We start from the raw sequence: 26,623 nt of genomic DNA, 5'->3' as shown, positions 1-26,623 counted from the left end.
TAAATAAGACTACTTTACCCATCAACTCTTGACAAATAGGTAGTACTTTCCTAGCTAATTTATTTTCAGTTACTGAGTTTGATTATTTCAGATTCTTCCTTATCTAGTCTCTCTTTTATCTACTTTTCTAATCAGTTTCAAATGATGATCAAATGTTTATAACAGTTTGAGGTCTAGAAGCCTTTGTTAGTCACCTTCATTCTTACCATTTTTCATTACTGTCTTTGACATTCTAGATCTTTTGTTCTTTCAAACAAATTTTGTTATTTTGTCTGACTCTATAAAGTATCTGGCTGGTAGTATGAACAGCACAGCACAAAATCTGCATATTACCATGGGTAGTATTGTTTTTCCTACACTGGCACTGCCCAATCATGAACACTGAATACCTCTCCAGTTTTACTTAAGTCCTTATTTATCTGTTTAAAGAACACTTTGTAATTGTATGTATATAGGTGCTTAACTGTGCTTTGGTAGAATGACTTCCAAAAATACTATCTATTTTATAGTTATTTTAAAACAGGGCTGCTTTTTCTGTTATTGTATCCTGGATTTTGTTTTGCTATACTGAAATGTACTCAGCTCTTGATTAGTGTAAATAACTAATACTGTAAAGTAGTTGCATTATTTAAATTTTCAGAGCACATATCCATTAGGCTGGAACCAATGACCACATTTTTTACATAATTTTAACTTTGATAGTATTAACTCAAATACATTCAACTATTTTACAAGATTCATTATTTGCACTAAGCACTAATTAAGACCTAGCTGAGTTATTACTTTTTCTGAGTTTATTCTGCAACCTACAATTTTACTGAAATTGTCTAAGCTGGTTTATTAGTTAATACTCTAGAAATTTCTAAGTAAATTACAATGTCATCAGCAAATAAGGATACTTTTTGTCTCCTCTTTGCCAATCTATATACTTTTAATTTCCTTCTAGCTTTCCTGCTATTGCTAGGTGGGATTATGAACAGCTGTGTCTGCAGTTCCATAGGAAAGGTCATCAATGTATTTCCAATGATAAAATTTTAAACAACTGTGGGACATAACAACAGAGAAACTATTTTGTTGTATTACTAAACTGAGTCTGAAGCTAAAAGTCATACTGTCCATTATCTGCTTGTGAAAATAAAATGGGGAATGAAATCTGAATATAGTCAGAAACACCCTATAAAAGAAAATTTAGTCTCCTAGAAATGCCTCTAGAATAAACTAGAAGCCTTTAGGATATGTTGTAAGGTTTTTACATTTCTTCATTAAACATGTAACAGAAGCTTAAAATACTTACAATCAATGAACAAGAATTTATGGCACCTTCTGTGTTTTCAGGACTTACACTAAGCACTGAGGATACAAGGGCAAAAACTAGACAGTTTCCACTGTCAAGGAGCTTACATCTTATCAAGAGAGACAACATGTGAATCTGTAAGTATATGCAAAATACATACTAACTAAACCAAGGTGATTTTGGAAGGGAGGCAACTCAAAGCTTAGAAAGGTGGACAGGGCAGACAAGAATGGTCTTGTATAGGAGGAAGTTCCAAAGAGCAGTGTAGGTCTAAAGAGAAAAACAACATTTTCTTTTGGACACTTTGAGTCTGAAAAAAAAATTATATATATATGTATATGAGAAAATAAAAATAGCCAGTGGGAAAAGTTCAGTAGACAGCTGGTGATACTGCACAGGAGAGACACTAGGGCTATACAAATACACACACATGGAATTATTTGCATAGGAATGATAATCGACCCCACGGGAGTTAATGAGGTCACCAATAAAGGGCTGGTGGAGAAGTCAGCCCATAATGCAGCTGTGGGATGCACCCAGTTAGAAGGTGATCTATGAATGATGATCCAGCAGAGAAGACTTAAAAAGATTTATCATATAAGGAGGAGAACCAAGACAGAGCAATGTCTCACAAACACAAACAAACAAAAACGGATATAGAAGAGGGTGGTCAACAGCGACCAATGCTGCAAGCGTAAAGAAGAATGAGGACTGAGAAAGGCCACTGAGTTTGACAATGAAAGCATCACTGGACCAAAATATTCACGGCACCTTTTGGGCTAGCAAGGAAACAAGAAAAAAAAAAGTAGGCATTCATCAATTAGAAAATGACTAAATAAGCTATGGTACATGAATGTAATGGAATATTATTGCCCCATAAGAAAATATGAATATAAGAAACTCACAGAGGCATGAAAAGACTTAAAGATGATGAATAAACAAAAAAAAATCAACAATTTTTTAAAAATGTTAAGTATCATTGATAACTTTCAAGAGAGTGGTCAGATTAATGTGGTTGAAAGCCAGACTGCAAGGGACTGAGAAATGAATGAGACTAGAAAAATCAGAAACAAGCATAGGCAATTTTTCAGAGAGTTTATAAAAGCACAGGAATTGGACAACAATAATGTCTGACAATCATTTAGTACATTTAAGTTTTGCAAAGCATTTTATATACATTATCCAACTGATCGTCACATCCTATGAAGTAGGTGCTAACAACACCAAAAATCTACAGATAAGGAAATTGAGGCTCGGAATGATTAAGAGACTTCCCCAGGCCAGGCACCTAGTGTCTGAGGTGGGATGTTACCCCACTCCCTTCTTGGGCCTTTCTTGATTCCTCTAGCTGTTAGCCCTCCCCCCCCCACCTCTGCTCCCCTGATGAAGTCATCTTTTAGTTATTTTTACTTATAGTATCCTATATTTACTTATCTACCAACATGTTCCAGTAGGATATAAGCTTGTTGAATACAGGCATTGGATTGATTTCTCTTTGTATCTGCTGGTGTCTAGCACAGTGCTTGGCACACATTAGGTGATGGAGAGGAATATTTCACAAGAATTCCATAATCCCACCACCACCTTCCAATTTTTCAATGACCTAGAAATTTTGTTTACTGACTGATATGTATGTTTAGGCCCAAGATGTAAAAAAAAAAAGTCTGCTTTTGAGGAGTTCAGCAAAATTTCCAATATCAAATTTGAGAGGTTTTCAGAGGATAATCTTCCTTCTCACTTATAATCAGTAATGTGAGTCAGGGAAACGCAAAACCGTTTCCTGAAACAGTGCCACTGGTAAGAGTGGGCTAGTGTCCAAAGGTACGTGGAAGAGGTATCAATTAGCTTCGTTAAACAGAGCTGGCATGATGCCTTTTCAGTAATGAACTAGCACAATTCATGCTGCAATTGCAAGCAATTCAAAATTTTAATGAAGATAATTATGCCTACACTCCCTCAGTAATATTTAAGAATGAAGTTTTTGTAATATTAATGAGTACTAGTTACGTACTTCAACAGTCCTGGTTAAGTTACAAGGCAGAGTTTAAAAGGGGGTGTTGAATGACTACATTGGTAAAAGCTGAGGGACCATGTTGAAAGGGAGCTACCTTGTTAAAATGGCTCTGCCCAAGTCTCCCTTCTACCTATCAACAGTATTCCTAGATGCATAACTTATCATTAATTACCTCTTGAAAGGATGCTTAATAGATGACAATATGGAAGGTACATCATTTGCATGGTAGTTTCCAATTAATGGGAACCCCTTCCTCTTACAGCTGTCACATCATCTAAAAAACCTCTACTCTCTGATGTTCAAGGTTTTTGTTTCTCTCATACACACAGCAATACCAAAAACCTGACTTTAAGAACACCTCCAGTACCACTAAATTTTCTCATAATTAGTGCTGTAATAGAACTTTGTAACAAGCTCCATAAAAGAGAAAGAATCAGCAGATGGTGCTGCCTAAATGTTTTTATGGAAATTATTTTCCTCCACCAATCTGCTAAATAAATAAATAAATAAATGAATAGATCAGATGTGCAACACAATGTACTACAGAATGCTGTCCAACACCCTTATCTATTCTTTGCTCTCTCAATCACCCTGAATCACAAAGCAATATTAATCATGTTTATTTTATGGTACCTTCTCTGCCTCAGTCCTCTTGTGAAAGTAACTATGGAATCTCAGAGGCTGTGCCTCTGAGGTCCTACTATGCTGCAAAAGCTTACAGAATGATCCTGGAAATGGACTGCACATCTCTTATCATAGGACTAGCTTGATTAAGTGCAGAAAAGCCCGTGATCATAAGGCTGGCAAGAGTGATGAATAAGAGCTATTAAAAACGGAATGGGATGCCGGGGAAGGGACTGGGCTGGCCATCACTAGAGGTCTTCAAGCAAAGGCTATATGATCATTTGTTGGCTATTTCATAAGGGCAGCTCCTCTAGAGGGATAGGTTGGACTTAATAGCCTCTGAGCTCCCTCCTAATATGTTCAGTGATTCTACAATCCTTTTGGCCAGAGCCTCACAAATATTATATACTAAAGTTAACCTTTTGGCAGTCTGATGAAGACTCAAAATAATGTTTTTAAATTAATAAAATACACAGGATTACAAAGGAAACTGACTGTATTGACAGATAGTTATCAAAATGTCAAAAAAAAAAAAAGCTTCCAGACCCCATGTTAATAATCTGTGGTACAGATTACTGGCTCTAATCTATGCTGACGGAAGAAGAACCCACACTAACAATATGACTAACACTTTTGTGATATATTCAATGCTATCTACTGATTATGGAATCACAGAAGTTGAAAGCGGCCTTAAAGGCTCATTAGCCAAGTAAACTGAGGGCCATAGAGGTGAAACAACTTACCCCAAATAAGTTATTTAGTGGCCAAGACAGGATTTACAAAATGCCTCTAAGAATACTGTGCTCCAATGAATCCAGTCTTCGGTTCACTTTTATATCTACCCATTACATGTTTCCACATGACATAAAGAATGACCCAATTAAAATTTCTCCTTCCAAGAGCATCATTTGTAAAATGAGGGGATTGGACTAGATGACCTCTGAGGTTCCTTCAAGCTGTAACAGCCTGAAAATGATGAATCTAGATAGTGGCTATGATGGAAAATTATGATTAGCATCACTGATCCCAATATCATTCCCTAAAAATAAATTATCTATAGACTCATGGGATGTTAGAGCTGGGAAGGATGTTATAGACCATCCAGGTCCCAACATATACTACCTCCTCAATTTAACAGTATGGAAAGTGAGGAAGGTCATAGATCACAGGATTACAGCTGAAATGGTTCTTAGAGATCAGTCATCTAGTCCAATCAATCTCATTTTTACAGATGTGTTAACTGAGGCCCTGAGAGGTCATAGAGGTAGTGACAGAGCAGGGATCTGAACCTACTTTCTCAAGTGACTTGATCAAGTTTACAAAGCTAACTCATGCTACTTCCCTAGTTAGAAACTGCCTTCTGAAAAATATTTGTAAAAATCTCTTCTTGTGCAAGGTGTGGCGAGGCAGAATCACATGGTTGAAAAAAAAAGGACTGGGCTTGGAACTAGAAAACATGAGTTTAAGTCTGATCACAGAATCACAGAATTTTATAGGCTCTTACAGGCATGTTAGTGCACCTTCCTGGGCTTCAGTTTTCGAGGGTGTAAAATGACAACATTGGATTAAAAGTTTAGATAACATTTAAGGTCACGTCCTGCTCTAGATTCTATGAAACCAGGAAAATTCAATTTATAAAAGCAAGGGTAAGCAAAAAGCACCATTGGGAATAGCAGTTACTTGGTTTACTAAAGGAACATTTAGGATAAAATGTTCTTTTTCTAAAAATGAACTGTAATAATGTGGAAGATAAATATTTTCAGGAGAGGTCTCACTGTTTTGGTAGCACATTAAGGAAAAGGGCACATTATAAGGTATGCCCGTGCCTCTACTAGATCTTTAATAATAACAATAAAAAGCATTAGATCTTTTTTCCCCCTACAGGGAAGCTAAGGATAATTTTCTCAGTTCTACTTCAAGACCCATCAAAAAAATAAAGATACTGGAGAGTTCAGCCTTTCAGAATTCAAAATGTTCAGGGAGAAGACTGCAACAAAATACACCTACTAGCTTGTTAACCAGAAAAAGATGTGTACCTTAGTAATTCCTAAAACTCCGATATTGGGACTTGATGAAGTGGAGCCGTTTCCAGTACCAAACACACCATCTAGAACACAGGATAGTCCCTCAATGAAAATCCCCCTACAATGCAAAGGAGGCATAAAGAAAAACAGGCTCATTTTACAGGCAAAATATTCTGAAATCCTAGAACAAAAAACATTGTACACAAATGTTTAAAATTTTATACTGAATGCAAACTGACAATTTCTCTACATCCAAGGTATGTAGCTAGAAAAGAAATCCAATTTTCTGAGTATATGTTAAATTCAAAATGGAGGGTAACAGAAAATATGTAGCTGACAGAAATAACCTAAGTCTAATCACTTCTGGAAGAGTATACTGAATTTTAATCTTATAAAAACCAATGATTTTTTTTTGCTTTTTGGTGAGGCAATCAGGGTTAAGTGACTTGCCGAGGATCACACAGCTAGTAAGTGCCAAGTGTCTGAGGCCAGATTTGAACTTAGGTTCTCTTGACTGCAAGATCTATCCACTCTATCCACTGCACCACCTAGCTGCCCCTCCAATGATATTTCTTAAGAAATCTTCTAAGCACTAAAAATTATAAGCAATAAAATCCAAGCAACTTCGTGATCAATGATGTCTTTTACTTTTTTTAGAAGATGTTTTATTCACTTTTGTAAATTCTTGCTTTCTTTTCTTTATCATTTTCCTTGTCACTCAAGTCTTCCTGATCCTCCCATGCTGAGCTAAAACACAGGCTGCCCTGAGAGACACTGAGGGACAAACCTGAAGTTAGGACAACCTGGAGTCAAGTCCTGTCTTTAACTTATCACGCCTGTTTGAGGCTGGGCAGTCCAGTAACCTCTGTGTCTAAAACACCTCACTCGGAGACTACGTTACAAAAAACAGTTACTGATCTGCTTCAGGAGAAGGGAACTCTGTACACTGATGAAATCACAGGCCTGGGGGTAAAGAAGAGCTCTTTATAGAGGATTTACACCAGTCAAATGTTCGTTAACAACAGTAGGTCATGCCAAAATGACATAAAGCCAAGGATATGAAACTGGTTCTCCCCCAGCCTTTCTTCGACTTCCAAAGAATTAAGGCAAGATGCAATCATTTTTGATGAACTGAATCAAAGAGCTGGAAAGGATCTTGGAGGTCATCTACTCCAACCCACACACCTAAACCAGAATACCACTCTGCAATCTACCTGGCAACTAGTCTCTTAGCCTTGGCTTAAATACCTCCAGTGACAGGGAATCCATGAAAGGAAGGCCTTTGTCTGTCAGACACTTACCTATTTATTGCATGAATGGGAGGTGGCGGGGCACAAGATAATCTTGCACAGGCGTAATAATCACCGATAGATTCAATAATACTAGCAACCACTGCACTGAGCATTCCTATAACCCCAGCAGCTGAGACAGTTGGAAGTCCCCACTGAACTGCGAAAGAAAAAAACAAATATGAAATCATTGGCTGTCTCAGACAGGCAAGCTAAAGTTAAAATGCTTAATCCTATAAATAAAGTGAAGCTAAGACAGAATTATTCAATAAGGCAGGGCACTGAAATTGTTATTCATTCCATTAAACTCGTGAACACCCATAGAGCTATTTGATTTTTAATCCAAGTTCTGGGACTCACTGCTAATTCAAATGAAGGGGGCTATAATTGGAACTACTTTGCATATGTTTTTACTTAAGAATAAACTGTTTGGCCAAAAGAGAAGCTTGACAATTCGATTCAATTTATGTTACTTAAGTACCTGCTACTTGCAAGGCACTGAGATGTGTGCACAGGGGCACACAAGGCATCTACTCTGCTGTGGCTCCTAACTGCAACTGCCACAAAGCCGAGACTGATGGCTTACTTGTGCACCCTCACCCCGGTCTCTGTACTTAAGCACGGGAGAGAGAGGGAAGCTGCAGGTATATCCCCGGAGATCACTTGAGATTTCCATTTATCACAGAGTGACCATGAAGAGTAGCAAGGGAAGGGCCAGGTGAAGTTTGTCAGTATGGCTAAGCATTGAGGATAAAGAGTGGGGCAGGGTCCAGTGGGCACTTGAGTATCTTCTAACTGTTCTCCCTTGTGGGCTCCATGGTTCCTTCTTTCAAGAAGCTTAAAAGCAAGAAGGTAAGATAAGACACAAATAGGTCTGAACTAAAGAAACTCCAAGTGCATAGAAGAATAAAGCCAAGTGCTATGGAAAAACCTAAAAGATTCCTTCCATCCAGGGGGCTATCAGGAAAAAGCTTTGTGGAGGAGGTGACATTTGAGTGGGGCCTAAAGGATGGGCAGGATCTCAATATACCAACAAGGGATTGTAGTACCCTTGACAAAAACAGGGAAGTTAGTTTGGAGGAGGAGTAAGTTTAGGGAGAAAAATAATGATTTCCACTTTGTACATGTTGAGTTTGAAATTCCTACAGGATATCCAGGCAGAGATGTCAGGCATTCTGTCAGCTGACAATTACAGCCTGGCCCTCAGGAGAGAGGTAAAGGCTGTGTATATAGATTTGGGAGTCACCTGCACAGGCTGACCACTGGCGCTGGTGAGACTCACTGAGGTAGCTGGAGAAAGGCAGGGATGGAATAGCCTTCTGAAATCATGGCTGGCCAGGGACTGGGAAAAATTTAATGTCGTAGAACAAAAGTTCTTAATCATATTCCTCAACTTAAGAACCTCTGCTCCACTCTCCAAAGAATCTTGGGACAGATTTCAGGGGTTCTGTGAACTTGGATGGAGAAAAATTGCATTTTTATTTCAATATACTTGGATTCTATTCATTTCCCAATTGATTTTTATCTTTGGCATTTAGAACTGCCAAAGGAATCTACAACACAAGAAAAGTTTAAGAACTCCTCCCATGATGCATTAAATTGAGATCTTTTTCCTTCTCACACTAAGTTTAGCCATAGGAAAGCCCAGAGTTGAGATGTGGGGAGCAGGGCAGAGACATCAGATCAGAAGCAAAGGCAGTGTCATGAAGTGGCGACAGCGCTGGGCTGGAAGTTAGGAGACTTGAGTTCTGACCCTAGATATGCCAGTATGACTATGGGAAAGTTGCTTCCCTTCTCTTGGTATCAGTTGCTTATATTTAAAATAAGAGGGGGTGGAATCGATCCATCAATCAATAAGCATTTATTAAGCACCTACTGTGTTCCAGATGCTGAGCATGAAGATTACGATACACAATAGCTGATCTCTTTTGATCTTTTCCAGATATGAAATTCTACGTTATGATATCATACCAGCAGATCCCATATCTGACTCCTCATACAAACTCAGAGGTGACTCTGGTATAAACCATTTGACTTGTTAAGAATAAGATTTACCAATTTTGACATGGCAGAAGGATATGTTTCCCTCCCACAGGGAAAGAGAGTAAACTTTTTAGCTTTCTCTCTATTTCCAGTAGTCTTCAAACTCAGGTGGAGATGTGCTGGCAAATGTTTAACAACTCTCAAAAAAATGTAAATGCATGACATACTTTCACTTTTAATCTGCATTATTAGCATTTTTTCATTGCTTCCTTAAATCTAAATAATCAACAAAACAATAAATCAAGCCCTGATTTGCAGCATTTGCCTATTTATTTCACACTGCAAAATTTAGTAACTGATTCCGGTTTGATCTGGCTCTAGTACACCCCTGCCCCTCTGGGCACTAGACTCACAATTCCTTCCCTAGGCACAAAGAGGGACTACCACAGGCTGGAAACCTACATATACCCACTCACGGCTTAGGATATGGCGTGAACCCCAACTCTGCGTCTAGTTCCCAGTTGGATTGTAGATGTGTGTGAAGGCACCTACCTTCCCTTTCCAGCTTTGCCTCCCATTTAATTAGGAGGATTCTTCCATGGAGAACTTTGATTCTCCAGGTAGACAATACTGATTCAGGTGGTAGAAGTGGAGAACTGAGGGTGGAGGAGGGGAAGGGGAGGGACGGAAGTTGGGGAGCACAGAATGAACCTTACCCCTCTGGGGCTGGTAGCTGAAGGCAGGCCTGGTGATTTTATTACAAATGCTTCTCCTCTCAGGGTCTACCTATTGGAAATGAAGGTCCCATCTCTGGATATCTTCCCAGCACAAGCTGAGGGTATGAACTGCTCATTTCCGACTTTTCCCATACATCCTTCAATACAATATGACCTTGCCTATTGTCCATTTAAAGTTTGACATTGACTAGGAGAAGGCACTGTCAAAGTTCACAGGGACTGACCTCAAATTAAGGCTAGTTTCTTGATTTGCTGTACGGTACATGTTCCAGGAAGGGAGGAAAGAAAGATTGGTATGAGTGGTTAGGTGGAAGCACAGAATAAAAGGAGAGACTGGAGCCTTGTGGTGGGGCCTTGAACTTTATCTAGCAGGCCAAAAAACATTGAAGATTTCTGAGAAGAGAGGAAGAACAGAGGTGCTACCAAAGCCCCTCCAACCCATCATAGAATAATAATGCCTGAGGACACTCCACGAGGGTCATTACCTATAGATTAAGCCCATTCCACTTGTAGACAACTAGAATCATTATCCTTATACAGAGCAAAATATGGCACCCTACAACTGCTACCCAATCCTTGCCTTCGAGACCAAGCAGATCAAGTTTAATACTTCTTCCACATGACAGACCTCAAAATATTTTGTGACCACAAAGGTCTACAGTCCACATGTAGAGAAAATAAAATCAAAGGATATGTAATTATAATCTCAACCAAAATGAATGAAACATGGTATGGCAAATTACTCTTACTATAATGCCAACATTATCTTGCAAGTTCAATGCCATGGAAAATTAATAAATAGCCACACAGGATAAAAACTTTAGCTCTGGAAGGGACTTTAGAAGTGATCTAGTTCAATGCTCTCATTTTATAGAGGGGGAAATTGAGGCCCAGGTAGGTTAAGTGGCCAAAGTTACACACCCAGTGATTAGTGAGGCCAGTACTTGAACTGAAGTCCTTTGACCCCAAGCTTGGCTCTCTTCACTGTAGCACTCTTTATGGATTCACTGTAGGGAACTGAGCTTCTTACCTCATTTTAGTCCTAGTTTTGCCCCTTTAACATGACTGGTTTGGACATACTGCCTCAAAATCTTTTTTAAAAATTACTTTTGATTTTTTTTTCAATCAGTAAAAATCTGCTTTTTTGCCCTTCCCCCAAACCCCACCTCACCACCCAACCTGAGAACTAAAAAAAATAAAACATAAACCCAACCCAGTTACAAATATGTATAGTCAATCAAAACAAATTTCCACATTGGCTATGTCAAAGAAAATTGTCTCATTCTCCATTGTGACTCCTTTGCCTCTCTATAAGGAGGTGAGTAGCTTGTTTCATCATTAGTCCTCTGGAATCATGGTTGGCCATTACGCTAACGAAAGTGCCCAATTGTTTCAAAGTTGTTTGCCTTTACCATATTGCTGTCATCGTATAAATTATCCTCCTGATTCTTTCATTTCACTTGGCATGAGACATAAAAGTCTTCCCAGGTTTCTCTGACAGCGTCATCATTTCTTACAAAACAGCAGTATGTCATCACATTTATATATCTATACTTATTCATCCATTCCTCAATTTATGAACACCCCCTCAGATTCCCATTCTTTGCCAAAAGAATTTATAGCTCAAAAGAACTATAAATATTTTTATATATCCTTAGAGTTTGTTTTGCTTAGGATTAATCTTTCCCTTAATCTACCCTCCCTTTAATTCCTGCCCCCTCCTTCTCCCCTCTCCTTCTTAGTTCCCTGTTCAGTGAAATGAACATCAGTACCCAACTATATTCTCCCTTCCTTTAATCAGTTCAGATGAGTGAGGCTGAAGCACCAGCTGGTCCCTCCATCCTAGCCTCCTTATTTGTATAGATGGCTATTTGTGTACCCCTTCATTATGTGATAATTTCCCTCAATCTTCCCTTCCCTTATTCCCCCTTTCCCCCAGTGTACTTTTCTTCCCCTCTCTTTCCATTCTTTTCTTAATATCAAGACATAACTGAACCACTACTAGGACTCGTCTAATTAGACTCCCTCTGTGACCTCTTAGGAGACAAATGGTATGTATGCAATTTATTTTTTTATAATAAATTACTGTTATTCATTCATGTTTATCTTTTTACATTTCTCTTAACTCCTGTGTTTGAACTTTAAAGTTTCTAGATGCAGCTTTGGTCTTTTCAAGAGGAATGCCTGAAATCTTTATTCATTAAAGATTCTTCTTCTCCCCCTATAACATTGTACTCAGTTTGTTTTGCTGGGTAAGTTATTCTTGGCTGTAAGATCATATCCTTTGCTTTCTGGAGTTATCACTTTCTTAGTTCTCCATTCCTTTTTAGTTGTGACTACTAAATTGTGTGTGATCCTAACTGTGGCTCCTCAGTACTTGAATTTTCCTTCTGGCTCCCTGTATTATTTTTTTCTTTGACCCAGAAGCTCTAGATCAGGGGTGGGGAAGCCACATGTGGCCTCAAGGCTGCAGGTTCCCCACCTCTGCTCTAGATTTTGGCTATAATGTTACTGAGAGTTTTCACTTAGGAGTTTCTTTCAAGTGGTGACTGGTGGATTTATTCAGTTTCCACTTTCCCATCCGGTTCTAAAAGATTTGGGCAGTTTTAAAATTTCTTGAAATATCAATTATTCAATCAATAAACATTTATTAAACATCTACTATGTGCTAAGTCCTGGGAATACAGAAAGAAACAAAAGACAGTCCTTGCCTTCAAGGAGCATACCACCTAGTGAGGAAGACAATGTGCAGACAAAATATATACAAAGCAAGCTATAAATAGGATAAATAGGAAATAATTAACAGAGGGAGGGTACTGGAATTAAGGGGTTGAGGAAGGCTTCCTCTAGAAGGAGACATTTTAGTTGGGACCTAAAGGAAGCTGCAGGGGTCAGTAGTTAAGAGTGAAGGAGTGAGAGTATTCTAAGAATGGGGGACAGCCAGAGAAAATACCTGGAGCCCAAGATGGAGTGTCTCACTCATAAAGTTCCCATCTTTGGACTCATGGAACAGCCAGGACGCCAGGGTCACTGGCTCAAAGAATACATGTCAGACAGTGAAGTAAAAGAAGACTGGAAAGGTACAAGGGGGCCAGGTTATGAAGGGCTTTGAATGCCAAACAATGCATTTTGTATTTGCTCCTGAAGGTAAAAGAGAGCCATTGGAATTTGTTGAGTAGAAGGGATGACGTTATTGGACCTGCACTTCAGGAAAATCACCGTAGTGGCTAATAAGAGAATGGACTGGACAGGGCAGAGACTTGAAATATGATGCGTAGGTTATATTTTTGTCTCAACTTTCAGGCAGTCCAATGATCTGTTAATTTTTTTTCTCTTCAATGTGTTTTCCAGGTCAGTTGTTTTTGCTCTGAAACATCTATGGGTTTTTTTCCCTTTCTTTTTTTCCCCATCTTTTGACTTTGTTTTAATATTTCTTGTTGTCTCATGGAGTGATTGGCTTCTATTTGGTTCACTGTAATTTTCAGAGATTTTGCTGCTTGAGCAAGATTTTGTACCTCTTCAACCACACTACTAATTCTCTCCAATTCTTTCTTCTACAGCTTTCATTTCTTTTCCAATTTTTTCTTAAGTGCTCTTATTTCATTTATTAGAACATTGTTTAATTCTTTTGTTAACTCTTACTTCATTTCTTCCAGAATTCTAGTTCAATTTGCATCCAAGCTATGTTTTGCTCCAAGGCATTACTTGTAGGTGTTCTGAATCATTCTCTTCTGTGTCTGTGTCTTGAGCATCCTTTTTTGCTTGCCCATCCTTTACACAATTCCTGATTTCAGACTTCTTATTAGGGCTTGGTTCTCCCCTACTTCTGGAGGGAAGAGCTGAGCTTGTTCTATTGCTTCTTTGACTGTTGTGTTATTCCAGCATTTCATGGACTAGCTGGGAACATGCAAGCTTTCCGTACTCCCAAAGCAGTCCAAGCCAAGGTAAAGTCTGATTGCTGTCCCCCTAGTCTGAGCTCTGCAAGTTCCTGACCTGAGTTTTGGTCAGAGCAACAACAGACTGCCACTGGACTCAGCCTCCATCAGCCAGGCAGGAAGTTCTGCTGGTTCAGAGTGAAGGAACTACAGGGTGCCCTTTGGTCTAGGACTCTTTCCATGGTGATGCCTCTGCAGAGCGGGGTAGATGCTACATCTGAGATTCCACTCTGCTGCTGGCTGCTTAACCACTGCTGGCTACTTATCCATGTCCCCCTTTCTCCATGGACTGCCCAGGGCTTTCCTATCCAGAACACTGAGCAGTGAGTGACAAAGCTCCCAGTTGGCACCTGTCCCCACTGCAATGCCCTAGTATGGGTCTTGGACCTGCTAGACTGTGTACACAGCTTCTCCCTAGATGTTGGAGTGCTCCACACATGGGCATATTCCTGCCCACATTTGGAGTGCGCGATCTCAGTCCTCAGTGTCAACGTTAGCAGGTCTCCCTGTTCGTCTTCTTATGCCAACCTGGATCTGACAAAAGACTCACTGTGACTTTTTCTGGATTTCCCCATCAGGATTCAGTTTGATGCTGCTGCATTTTCTATGTCTTTATGGAGGAGTTTTGTGGATGGGAGCTCTGCTACAGTGCTTCTTGCTACTCTACTAGCTTCCCAGAAAGTCTTATTCCTTAATATAAACTTTCTGTTTCAGATGAATACAAGTGTCAATAGTGTGTGAAAATGTAAAGCAATGCTAATGTGAACGTCACACATGAGAAACATTTGAAACATTCACCATTATATGTCTGCTAGGCATAGATTAATATAGACTAGCACAAGAGCAAATAGCCATATTCAACAAAAATATAAGGTATGTCATACCATACACAAATAAGAAATATTTTAAGTTCAAAGGAGGAAAACAGATATATCCTGAAGTGAATAACAAAAAGGAATAACAGAACTAACTGAAGAATGGAGCAGTTAAAAGAGTAAGAAAGTTTTGTGAGCAAACCCATCCGACTACAGAGGAAGGTTTGTGTAAGGGAGTAGTTATAGACATAAGGTTAGAAAGCTCTGGCAGGACTAATTCTGTAGGGTCCTGAAAGGCTCTAAAAGGAAGGTTGAGTTTAGATTTCAGAATGTAAGCAGCGGAGACCCTCTGAAAGCATTTGAGTGGGAGGGAATTATAATAATGAAAGCTGAGTTTTTGACATATTAATCTTACTAAAGGGAGTAAAAAAATTTATTGGGAGAGAAGTAGTATTCATTTTAAAAATTTCTCACCATCTACTCCCAACTTTAAAGTATCTCTTTCAAAGTAATATTTCCTCAAAGTATACAAAAACTATAGCCTCCTATAGGGAAGAATAAATTGCCTACTTTGACCTAAATTCTAGAAAAAAAACCCTATTAATGCACTAGAGGTTATATTTCTCAAAACACTAGACATAAATCCAGACAATTCTTTTGCTGAGACATATGCTTACTAAAATTTAATCAACTCATCTATTATAATTTAAGAGCCACAATCCTCCCACTCATACTTGTTAGTTTACATATAATCATATCAACTATCCTTTTGCTATCAATAAAATGTGGAACCAATAATATTAATAATATTTGTAACAGGTTGGCACAAATGCTTATTAACCAATTATTCCTATGTACCTCAATATCCTTTGGTACCCTCCATCTTCTCTAGCCCTTCTCTGTTTATAACCTCCATCCACAATAGCCCACTAGTACTGCACGCATCCATAACACAAAACTTGCCTCATATGTCACTTATCACCTAGAGATTATAAATGCCATGATCTCTTCCACCAAAACAAATCAGTCCTTATCCTCTCCTCTCAAAGGTGTTGACAAGCTAATTTGAAAGACTAATACTCCCTGGTCATAAGGAATGGCTAGAGTATAGTTTCCATGAAACACATGCATTTTAATTGTCTTTCTTTAGACAATGTTCCATTTTTGTGGTCAAAATCTCAGTGTCTCCAGTGGTGAGAATTTCAGGTCATGAAGACTACAAATGATTGCTGCAACTCTTTCCCCCTACAAGTAGAGCCTGCACTGCCTTTAAACTGCCTTAAGTATACTTACATGGATATGGAACTTTAAACCAAGGTGCCACAAAAAGCACGCCTTGTCTAGCATCTGTACGAGCATAGAACCCATACTTTGTGCTGTCAGGTGGAAAGACATCTGTCACAGTGAATATGAAGCACAGTAACCAGGATACCAAGATAGCCAGGATTATCTGAAATTGGAAAGGAAGAAGACTATTCCAGGCTAAGCATATCAGTGGTTATTGGTGAAACATAGCTTTTACATGCTCTCTCTCCTTCCCTCTCCCTTCCTCCTTGCCCAACATGGTACCTTGCTATCAATAACTTTAATGCAGAAAAAACTCACAATGGTTTTAATGGACTTTCTTTTAGTGAAATTTCACTTTAAACACTTCACTCACCTAACTTCAGTTTTGTTTAAATGACAAATACCACCTAGTAATGAACATCTGTAAGAATGACTCAATTCATGTTTGTAAAAAAAGACTGGCTTAGAGCTAACCTTCACTAAGTAACCCCTTGGGGAAATGGGAGAAGTCTAACAATATACTTTTCACTGTCACTTTATTTTGAGCACTACAAAAACATGCTTCTCAAAGTTTAGAACTGGAGTATGTTATTTGGTTTATCAACACTGTGGACAATGACCATTTGTGTGGCTTACTTATTACAGTTCCATAACACAGAAATTTAAAAATCAAAATGGCCGTCATAGGTTCTCAAAAGATATGCATTGACAATAATTTTTAAAGTAAAATAGAAATTGATTACTTACAGGGAACATTTTGAAAAGCTGCAATTTGTAGGCAGTCCATCCTTTTTTGGATTTGTAAATTGGGAGAGGAAATTTAACATTTCTGGCATATTGAGAAAATAACAATACTAGAAAAATAGTTCTGGGGGAGAAAGAAAAATCAGTTAGGTTCACACACTGTCTACTGTAAATAATCCTTTAAGGTTTGACAAAAGCCACTAGAAATCAAATTTTATATTTTCTTCGGCTAGAAAATTACTGCATAGCTCTCTATTTGGTATTTGAGAAATTAGGACATTTTTCTGAAATCACCTCTTTAGGCAGATCTTAGAACAATCTTATCTAACGTTACTCGACACTGGAATAAAATATTACAGCAGAAGAGCTAACCAATAGATCATTAACTTGCATAAGTGGAGAATATAGCTCTGGTTGGACTTTGTGAATGGAAATATTAAAAACGCAGGAATCTACATGATGGAATTTAGGGAATATAAGGTACGCTTTAGAAATTGCTTCTATTTTGAGACTGATGTCACGTGAACTTTATAATACAAAAATGAAGAATGATAATCCAATCTGAAGAAGACAAGGAGTGTGCAGAAATTGTCTAGAAAAAGATTCTGAAACAAAATGAAGTAAATCTAAATCTTCTACCAAACTGAACGTTTTACCGTATGATAGGATATGAAACACAATCTTGTTAAGCTCTTCTCTAGTTATGAGTTCCCAGAACCTAGCTAGGCTCTGTAATGCCAGAACCTAATGCTCTATTATTCTACCCCTGCCCTGGTCCTATCCCCACCCCTCCCACTACTCCAACAAACACCTCCTCTTACCCCAAGCCAAAAGGTATCACTCACAATAGAATATTGTTCTAAAATTCCAGGTTCACTCTCAATCAGATTGAGGATGGGTTTTTGGTACTGCTACCCTCAAATTCTGTCTTAATCACTATCTAAGTAATTGATTCTCCCTCTCAAGAGTGAGAGAGGAGAAAAGATTTTATGAGAAATATTTTTACAATTGTGTCCTTGACAAAAATTGTGTCCCAGAAAAAAGAATGATTCAATATAAGATTATGTTCATCCTCAACATTCCTATGACTTTCTTCACAAAGTCACAAAACTAGTTAGAAGTAGAGCTAGGACTTTAACTCAGATCTCATGTCTCCTAATTAATACTCTACTAAACCCATGAGACTTTAAGTTAGACCAAGCAATTACTTTCACTAGCCTATCAAGACTTTTGAGAAGAACCTTTCAGTGGTTTTCTACTGATTCCCAAATAAAGGTCAATTCCCTCAGCCTACACTATCTTCAGAATATGACACCTCTCAGTCTTTCCAGTTTTTCCTTACACTATATAACCTTCTATAAGCTTTATATTCCAGTTGAACTGGAAGAACCTGCTATCCCTGCACAGGTCCAGCGCTAATCCACCCCCATGCCTTCTGCTTGGGTTGTTTTTTTTTTACCTGGAATGACTTCTATTACCTTTCTATCTGTTTAAACTCTACTCATGCTTCAAGGCCCAGTTCAAATGGCATCTTCTTCCATGAAGGTGCTGCTGATCTTCTGATCTCTGACGCTCTTAGTAACAATCTTTCCTGTTTTAGGCTTCACATACAGAATTTGGATTATACCTCTCCTATACACTTATCCTGTGTCTTTTTTGTTTCATAGTTAAGTATGTGTCATACAGCCATCAGACTATAAACTCTGTGAGGGCAGGTGCCATGCGTCACTTGTCTTTTATTTCCTCTATTGCCTAGTAAAAGGTTCTATGAAAAACAGACTTTAGTTACAGTAAGAAAAATAAAAAGATAAAAGCAAGAGAGGTAGTTATTGACTGAGGAACATTTAACTTATGACTAATATGTACATAAGAAAGGTCCCTGCTACTCCTATCCTCATGATGTTATTGCCAGAGCACTCACACTGAAGTTGTTAAAGTTCTATTCTTCAAAGGCTAGCTTAGATTTCAGTGCTTAAGGCTATCAATAACTATCTCTGGGGCAAGCATGCAAATTATTACATTATTCTTATGGGAAAATATATTCGGAGAGCTACAAACAATGGACTTGGAAAATAAACTTTTGGAACAGAAACATAGAAGTCATTGATGATTTGAGGACTGCCAGGTGGGTGAGCAAGAAATATTTCCTTTTCGATTTTAGGTGGTTATGGGTTTAATTCTGGCAAAGAGGCAATTCAACAAACATCTAAATTTCTGATAAAGCAAGATATATTAACTTTCCTATGCTGATAAGCTATTAAAATGGATGCACCAACAGTCAATAAAAACACAGATTCAGAATTAGAAGGGACCACAGAAATTATCTAGTCTAAACACCAAAGGAAACTAAGGACCATAAAATCCTTATCTGAAGGTCACACAGGTAGTTAAGTAGGAGAACCAGGATCTGAAGCCAGGTTCCTGACTCTAAATCTACTGCCCTGTCTACTATACAACACTTCCTGAATATATTTGTTTTGCTGCAATCAAACAACTTTCTATTTATTAACAATACTACAAAAAAAAATTATTTTCTACAACTGGAAGGAATTTTGCTTTACATATTCACTATTATTACTTTATTTAGAAAACAAAGGAGTAGTATCATCATAACAATATTCACATTTAAAAAAAAAAACAAGCGAGCAAGTGAACTTACAACATAGCTATGCCCCAGTGTTTCCCTGCTCTTTCTCCTGCTGCTTGGAAACCAGAGAGACCAATCAGGGCCACTGTTGGTGTAATAGTCAAAGGTCCGATATACTTTAGCAGAGCACCTGGCAGGCCAAGGAAGCCAATTACAACTTCTATCAATGAAGACATGATAATGGCACCCTGGATCTGAACCAAGAAATAAGAAAAGTCATTAGCAATTATTGCTATTCCCTTTCCCTTTTTAAATGCTGCCTTTATTCTTAAAAAAACAAACAAGAAAATCTGACAGTTATTTCCTAATTAAATAAATGAGATGTAAAGAAGCAATAAGAATGACAAAGAGAAAATAATGGCGTATTTTTTACCTCTCGTATTCTTGGATACCAGATATGCTCAGTATGCAATAATGTTGTTTCATTGGTAACTGAAAGATCTTGAAAACAAAAAAGGAAAGCATTTTATCTCAATATCTGGAGAAATGCTGCTTTAATATGATTCAATTAATTTCAGTATTTTAAAAGTTACCTCTGCTTTACATATAAATCTAAACCCACTGTTACTGATATCACAACAGTACGGCTCACCATAATGAGAGCTGAATTCATAGTATTAATATCAGATTAGTTAACTTGCAGGCAAAACCCTAATTTTCAATAAAGTAAAGGAATTATGGTATAATGCACTTTTCTGTCTTACATAAAAATCAACCTTTACAAGTAGCAAATTTAATTAAATTATACTATGTTAAACCATTACCTTACTGAATTCTTAAGGAATTTGGAAAAGAAACTAAGTTAAATGAATGAAAGTTATTATAGTTATAAAGAAAATAAACATTTATAGAAATTTACATCTACATATTCTGATGCATCAAAATGACAAGAGCACTACATATTCATAATTCCTTTGAAATAAAACATTAGCAAAAAAGTGTCTCAAACACTTCTCTATTACACACGCACATGCACACACACACACGCGCACACACACATACATTCATGCACTCTGATCTAACTACCTTTTCCTAAATCTGCTTGTACAGAAAACCTGAGTCATAGGTAAATTACACTCTTAAGAGAATAAAGATGGAAATGACTAAGACAAAGAAAAAAGTGGTAATAAAATTAATAAAGTATTTTATCTGAAGTTAAAGTATTTATAGTAAATATTCCATATATTATAATTCTACGTTAATTTTTAAAAAGCTTTAAACATATAATTTTTTCCCCTTTCAAAATGGAGATCTCATTTTACGGGTACATTCAACATAATATTTATTCATTTCGTGAATAAAATACATTTCTAGGACCTGAGAATTGGTAGGCAAGAAGAGAAAGGAAAAAAATATGCTAAGAATAAAAGGGCTGCAAGTCAGTATTGCCTTTTTTATTACTTAGTTCAGAGAGTATATATTTTGAAATAACATTAATTACCTGTAGTATTACATTTCCATTTATCCAGTGACAAAATAGCTCGAGCTGGGGCCAAAAATGCAAAAGCACTGGCCTGAAATAGAGGTAACCTAAAAGAAATGAGAACAAAACCATAATCATAATACTAAAAACTTAAAATAAATAATAGTATGACTCAAAATTTATTTTCTAAAAATCCTAACTAAGCATATATTCTTTGAGACAGAACATATGAAACTAGAGGCATTCACAAAGCTAAGAACACCCAACATGCAAAGGTGTCATACCTGAATGAATGGTTACTGGCTGGGACCAACCCAAGCAAATCACACTGTACTGTCATCTGTCTGACAGTGCAGGTAAATGTTTGACCCAAATTTCTTCCTGATCACTATATATCACTTCCCTCATTTCTTATAAGACTCAGAGCCAGAAAGAAACAGAGAAATCTCACAGTCCAAGGCCCTCTTAGAATCACAGAATTTAAGAGGTGGAAGAGCTCCCTGTAGTCACCCAATTGAATTCATACCTGAAAAAGAATCCTCACTATAATAACAGCAAGTAAGTGGTCATAAGAGGGAACCCACTAGCTAAGGAAGGCTATTCCACTTCTGGTCAACGAATTGTCAGAAAGACAGCCCATGTCTTGAGTTCCCTGGTAATATTAAAATCTACGACTCTATACATAACTCTAATAAAATATATACATATTATTTGAAAAGAAATTTGGCAAAACAGAACAGATAAGAATTAGGAGGAACTGAACGATAAATCCAAGAATATAAAATATTTAGAAAATAATTCCCTACTTAACATAAGAAGATTGGCAGAAATTAGATTTGAATTAATACCTTACATTATATGCCATAATAAACTAAAAATAGTTATACTATCTGAATTATTATACCATTAAAAAATAGAAAAGAACCAGATCAAATAGCTAAATTTCGGTTAGAGGTTGGTGAATATAAAGATGTAATTTTTTTTTCCCTGTCCAAGTTCATGGACATGATAAAACCAATCCAGAAACAAAGGGGTCTGAACTAGTCAGACCACCTCATTTTAAAGATGAGAAAACTGAGACACAGAGAGGTTGAGTGACTTGGCTACAGTGACAAGAAATATTAATTATGAGAGGCAGGATGTGAACCCAGATTCTCTTACTTTAAAACCAATGTTCTTTCCACTATGGGGATGATGAATGAAAAACGAATCCTATGAAGTGGTCTCATTATTCAAACTCATACTGCATATTTCTGTTGGGATATAACCAATGACCACATTTTACAAAATTTTAACTTTGTATAATGAGAATTCAAATACTAATGACTCCTGTGAAGTGGGATTCATTCACAGTAAATGAGGTCTGTCTATAGATGATTAAAGAGAAGGGTAAAGAACAGATGGAGATACCAAGATGCTTTAGGAAAATCTGAGAGGAAAGAGATTGCTTAGCTGGCAAAAAACTTCATAGACAAAGTAACACCTAATCTGAGCCCTGGAGGAAGAAGTAGATTCCCAAAGATGGTTATGAGTACAGAAAAGACTTGATTCTGGGTGGATGTACCAGGATAAGGGGTATAGGGTGAGATCAGGGTTATCTCACAGTCCAGGATGAATAAAGAATGTAAAGGTATGAGCCTGGAAAGGCAGGACAGAGTCAGAATGGGCAAAGTCTTAAATGCCAGCCAGAGAGGTTTTGGAGCAGGGGAGTGTCATGATCCAACACAATTTTCTCCTTCATCTCAACTACGCCGTTTCTCTTAACCACTAACCTAACCCATTTCCCACTTGGGTACATCCCCTTTGACACAATTACTGAGTAGGCAGGAGGAGAATACACAGGTCTGTCAGAGCCTGAGCTTTTCCTTCCTCATTTTTTAGGCCTTTGTCATTAGTGGAACGCTGTAAAATGCTACACTAAGGTGAAGCTTCAGTCAAGGCCTAGTTGTGACCCTCCCTGAAAAACTAACATTCAAAAGTATAGTCTCTATAACACTGCAATTTTGTCATACAAAAAACTCATGGGATCAGAACACAGATGCATGCATGCATACACACACAAATTTCTGGGACTGTCCACACGTCTCTCAGTTTCACATAAAGACATGAAACAAGATTTATCTCCAAAAGTGCTAAAGCTCAGGTGCTTTTATAAAGGTAGTGGTAGAGCTAGCCACATTACTGAACTGCCTTAACCAGCAGAGGCTCTATTTAAGATCACAGGCCATAACTAATGTATTGTTGGTGGAGTCGTGAACTGATCCAATCATTCTGGAGAGCAATTTGGAACTATGCCCAAAAGGGCTATAAAACTGGACATATTTTGACTCAGCAATACCACTTCTAGGTCTATATCTCAAAGAGATCACACAAATGGGAAAAGGACCCACATGTACAAAATATTTATAGTAGCTCTTTTTGTGGTGGCAAAGAATTAGAAATTGAGGGGATGTCCATCAACTGGAGAATGACTAAACAAGTTGTGGTATATGAATGTAGTGGAATATTATTACACTATAAGAAATGCTTAGCAGGCAGACTTCAGAAAAACCTGGAAAGACCTGAATGAACTGATGCTGACTGAAATAAGCAGAACCAGGAGAACACTGTACACAATAACAGTTACAATGTGCAATGACTAACTTTGATAGATATATCTCTTCTTGGCAATGCAAGGATCCAAGACAACTCCAAAGGACTCATGATGTAAAATGCTGTCCACATACTGAAAAGAACTATGGAATCTGAATGCAAATTGAAGCATATTATTTGCTCTCTCTCTCTTTTTTTTTCTTTGTTTTTTCTTTCTTGTGGTTTCACCCATTCTTCTTTACAACATGACTAATGAGAATATATGAATGTATATGTAGAGCTTACATCGAATTGCATGCCATCTTGGGGTAGCGGGAGGGGAGAGATGGAGAGAAAATTTGGAACTCAAAATCTTATGGAAGCGTGTGTTGAAAATAAATAAATTAATTAATTAAATATTTGGGGAAAAAAAAAGAACACGGGTCATAGAAGTATGATAGTACTCTGGGTCCTACATCCAAATGCATCTTCATAACTTCTCTGGATACTCCTTTCCCAATGTCTAAGCTATCCAGCCAAGCTACCTTGCCACTTGCTTAGGCCAATTTTGAGTCAATATTTGGCAACCTAATGTTTCATGATAGTTCCATAGCATATGATCATAAACAGGGCCACAGTACATATTTCGTAAAGCTATAACATACAAACATTATCATAATCTTATGTTGCAATGACTAATTTTTATTTGGAGCAGCTTAACATCCCATATCTTACCTGCATCCAAAAGTTGTCTGTAACAAAGTTGTGATTCCCACACAGAAGAATATGGTCCCAATAAGCTGACTTGTAGCCCACTGGTCGTATCCAACACACATAGCATCAGCTAGCAAGAAGGGCACTGCTATGGTACCACTGAAACAGGTCAGATAGTGCTACAGGCAACAGAAAGACAAAGATTGTTTAAAAAAAATGCATATACACACATACATCCCACTTCAGTTTTATAATTCTGGCTCAACTCCCTGTCCCAACTCTAATTTTAAAATAATCTAGGGCTAATTCCTTTCAAAGTTTTGATTTTTGATTATACTATTAGAGGATGTTTAAACTAGGCTAACAATGCAGATTTTCTTGCATTTTTGTAAAATAAATAACATCTAAGTAGTCTTCCAGTAACATTTCCCAAAAAAAGAAGGTGGAGAGGAAAATTTGAAAAATATATTCCTATAAAAAATTGTCACAAAGTTAACAATAACCATTTATCAAACAATAGGCAAGTTATTCTTTGTGCCTCAGTAACCCCTTCTAGTTCAGTATGTTTGGAGGAATCAAAGATCATATACACAGGACTGGAGAAGATGATTTGTGACTGGGGATGGGAAGGGAGAAAAGAGAGCTTAGGGGGAGATGAAAAGACACACTATCATTTCACCTACCTATGTAACCTAAGGACCTCAGGGCCTTACCATCCACCTCACTGCAATACCCCTAGGACTTCCAGATCTTTCCACCTGCCCTACAGCAGTACTTTCTTTTATATCTTCACTTCCCCAATTGAAGTATAAACTCCTGAGAGAAGAGACCGTTTCAATTTTTCTATTTTTATCCAAAGCACTTCACACAATGCTTATAGCACAGAGTAAACACTTAATAAATTGTTTTCCTTTTTAATGAATTCATGGGAGATATCTGATTGGAAGATAGCCTTTAAAGTATTATTTTACTTTACTGAAACAAATGCTTTTTCATAACCAACACACATGGTAGGATAGTATATCCTCTACATCCTTCTATCAATTGCAAAACAATAAAGTATGGTCCAGCGTTGAATATTGCTTGCAAAAGCCTGGTTTTCCCTACTAATAACCTCATCAAAGATTCAGGGGCCTTCTATATAAATGACACAAATACTTTGCATAGATGGAAAAGTAGGCACATATCTCAGGTGTTTTTGACATTCTCTTGGTCATCTTTTCCTAGCATTATTTGAGGTGTATAAGATTTTTCCCCACACCCCCTGTGGCATCTTCCCAGCTTTCACACACCATGTGTATCACTCCCTCAAGTTCCTCACTGTCACCAGCAGAATGTATCATTAACATATACACTTGGTCCTTCACCAATTGTTGGTCTCTTTGGAGCCTTTTCTACTTCCCTTCTAAGCACAACCAGTACAGTGGCTCTACCATCCTTGATACAAAAAAAAAAAATTCGTTGTAACAAATCTTTGTAGATCTTTTCTATTTTTATTTTGTTTATTATCATCTTTCCACTTTCATCCTTAAATATTCTCATGGGCTAACTAAGGTTAGCTGGATGTCTTGCCAAGTTTTCTTTAAAGTAGTTTTATCTTCCACTTCTTTTCTATGCTCTATGAGTCAAATGATGATCAAAGTCATCCATCATCTTTTCTGTAAGATTTGATAAATGTGTTTACATTCTAAACCAACATTACCTTTGACATTCATTGCTCTTCATCTAGCAAATGAACCAAATGTTTGTTGACTTCACAGGGCTCAGTTCTTTTGGTATTCATGTTGTGGCAATTGATCTAAACTTAAGTTGAGTGGTATACAAAGTCCTGGACATTCAATCAGGAAGACATGAGATCAAATTCTGCCTCTAACACTTATAGCTGAATGAAGAAAGTCACTTAAATCTCTCTAAACTTCAGTTTATCTATAAAATGAGGGAGTTGGGTGTGACGGCATCTAAGGCCCTTTCCAACTCTTACAGCCATGATTCTTTGATTATAAATGTCAATATGATTTCAGTTATCCATTTCCCATTTTTCAACTGCAACCGTATGCCATTTTTTTTTCATCATTCTTTCTTCCAGAATGGAGTTGCAAAGGATGAAATGGTAGAAAATTAATATACACTATGTACACTCTGACTGACCTTCAGTATAAAAGTGGAAAAAGATAAGGACAACAAGGAATATTTGGGAAAGCATGGGTTAGGAAGGAGGAATCCAAGAAGCAAAAGACTTATACAGTACACTTTTTCCATAAGAGAAGAAAAAGACAATAAAAGCACTAAATCAAATCACCAAAAACTGAAATTAAATCTATTTTAGTCAATAGAAAACTCTTTAGTAATGTAGGAGCTATCCCTGAATCAGTTATCTGTGCATAGTCAGACCATGCACTTTGCTTCAGACAGAGATTAGAATTTGTAAAAAGCTAAAAGAATATTACTACTATCATTGCAAAAAGAAAGGAATCTGCCTACTTCTAAGAAAATCTTGTGCAATTCTTGAAATTCTGATTTTT

General features: G+C 37.4%; 1 protein-coding gene across 6 annotated transcripts in view; it reads right to left on the bottom strand.

The window, feature by feature from the left end:
- Positions 1-26,623, bottom strand: part of SLC23A2 (solute carrier family 23 member 2) — a 114,940-nt gene that overhangs the window by 11,270 nt on the left and 77,047 nt on the right. For all 6 annotated transcript variants that reach the window (XM_020985355.2, XM_020985354.2, XM_020985360.2 and 3 more), the window contains 8 exons: positions 24,123-24,280; positions 20,835-20,923; positions 19,767-19,834; positions 19,406-19,587; positions 16,750-16,870; positions 16,009-16,165; positions 7,258-7,405; positions 5,969-6,074 (listed from right to left, as the gene is read on the bottom strand). In XM_020985355.2, the coding sequence (XP_020841014.1) occupies positions 5,969-6,074; positions 7,258-7,405; positions 16,009-16,165; positions 16,750-16,870; positions 19,406-19,587; positions 19,767-19,834; positions 20,835-20,923; positions 24,123-24,280 (1,029 nt within the window). The remainder of the gene's footprint in view (positions 1-5,968; positions 6,075-7,257; positions 7,406-16,008; positions 16,166-16,749; positions 16,871-19,405; positions 19,588-19,766; positions 19,835-20,834; positions 20,924-24,122; positions 24,281-26,623) is intronic.

This window comes from Phascolarctos cinereus, unplaced genomic scaffold (assembly GCF_003287225.1).
Source record: "Phascolarctos cinereus isolate Bilbo 61053 unplaced genomic scaffold, phaCin_HiC Scaffold_2;HRSCAF=192, whole genome shotgun sequence".
In the NCBI taxonomy this organism is placed as follows: Eukaryota; Metazoa; Chordata; class Mammalia; order Diprotodontia; family Phascolarctidae; genus Phascolarctos; species Phascolarctos cinereus.
This window is presented reverse-complemented; position numbering and strand designations above follow the sequence as displayed.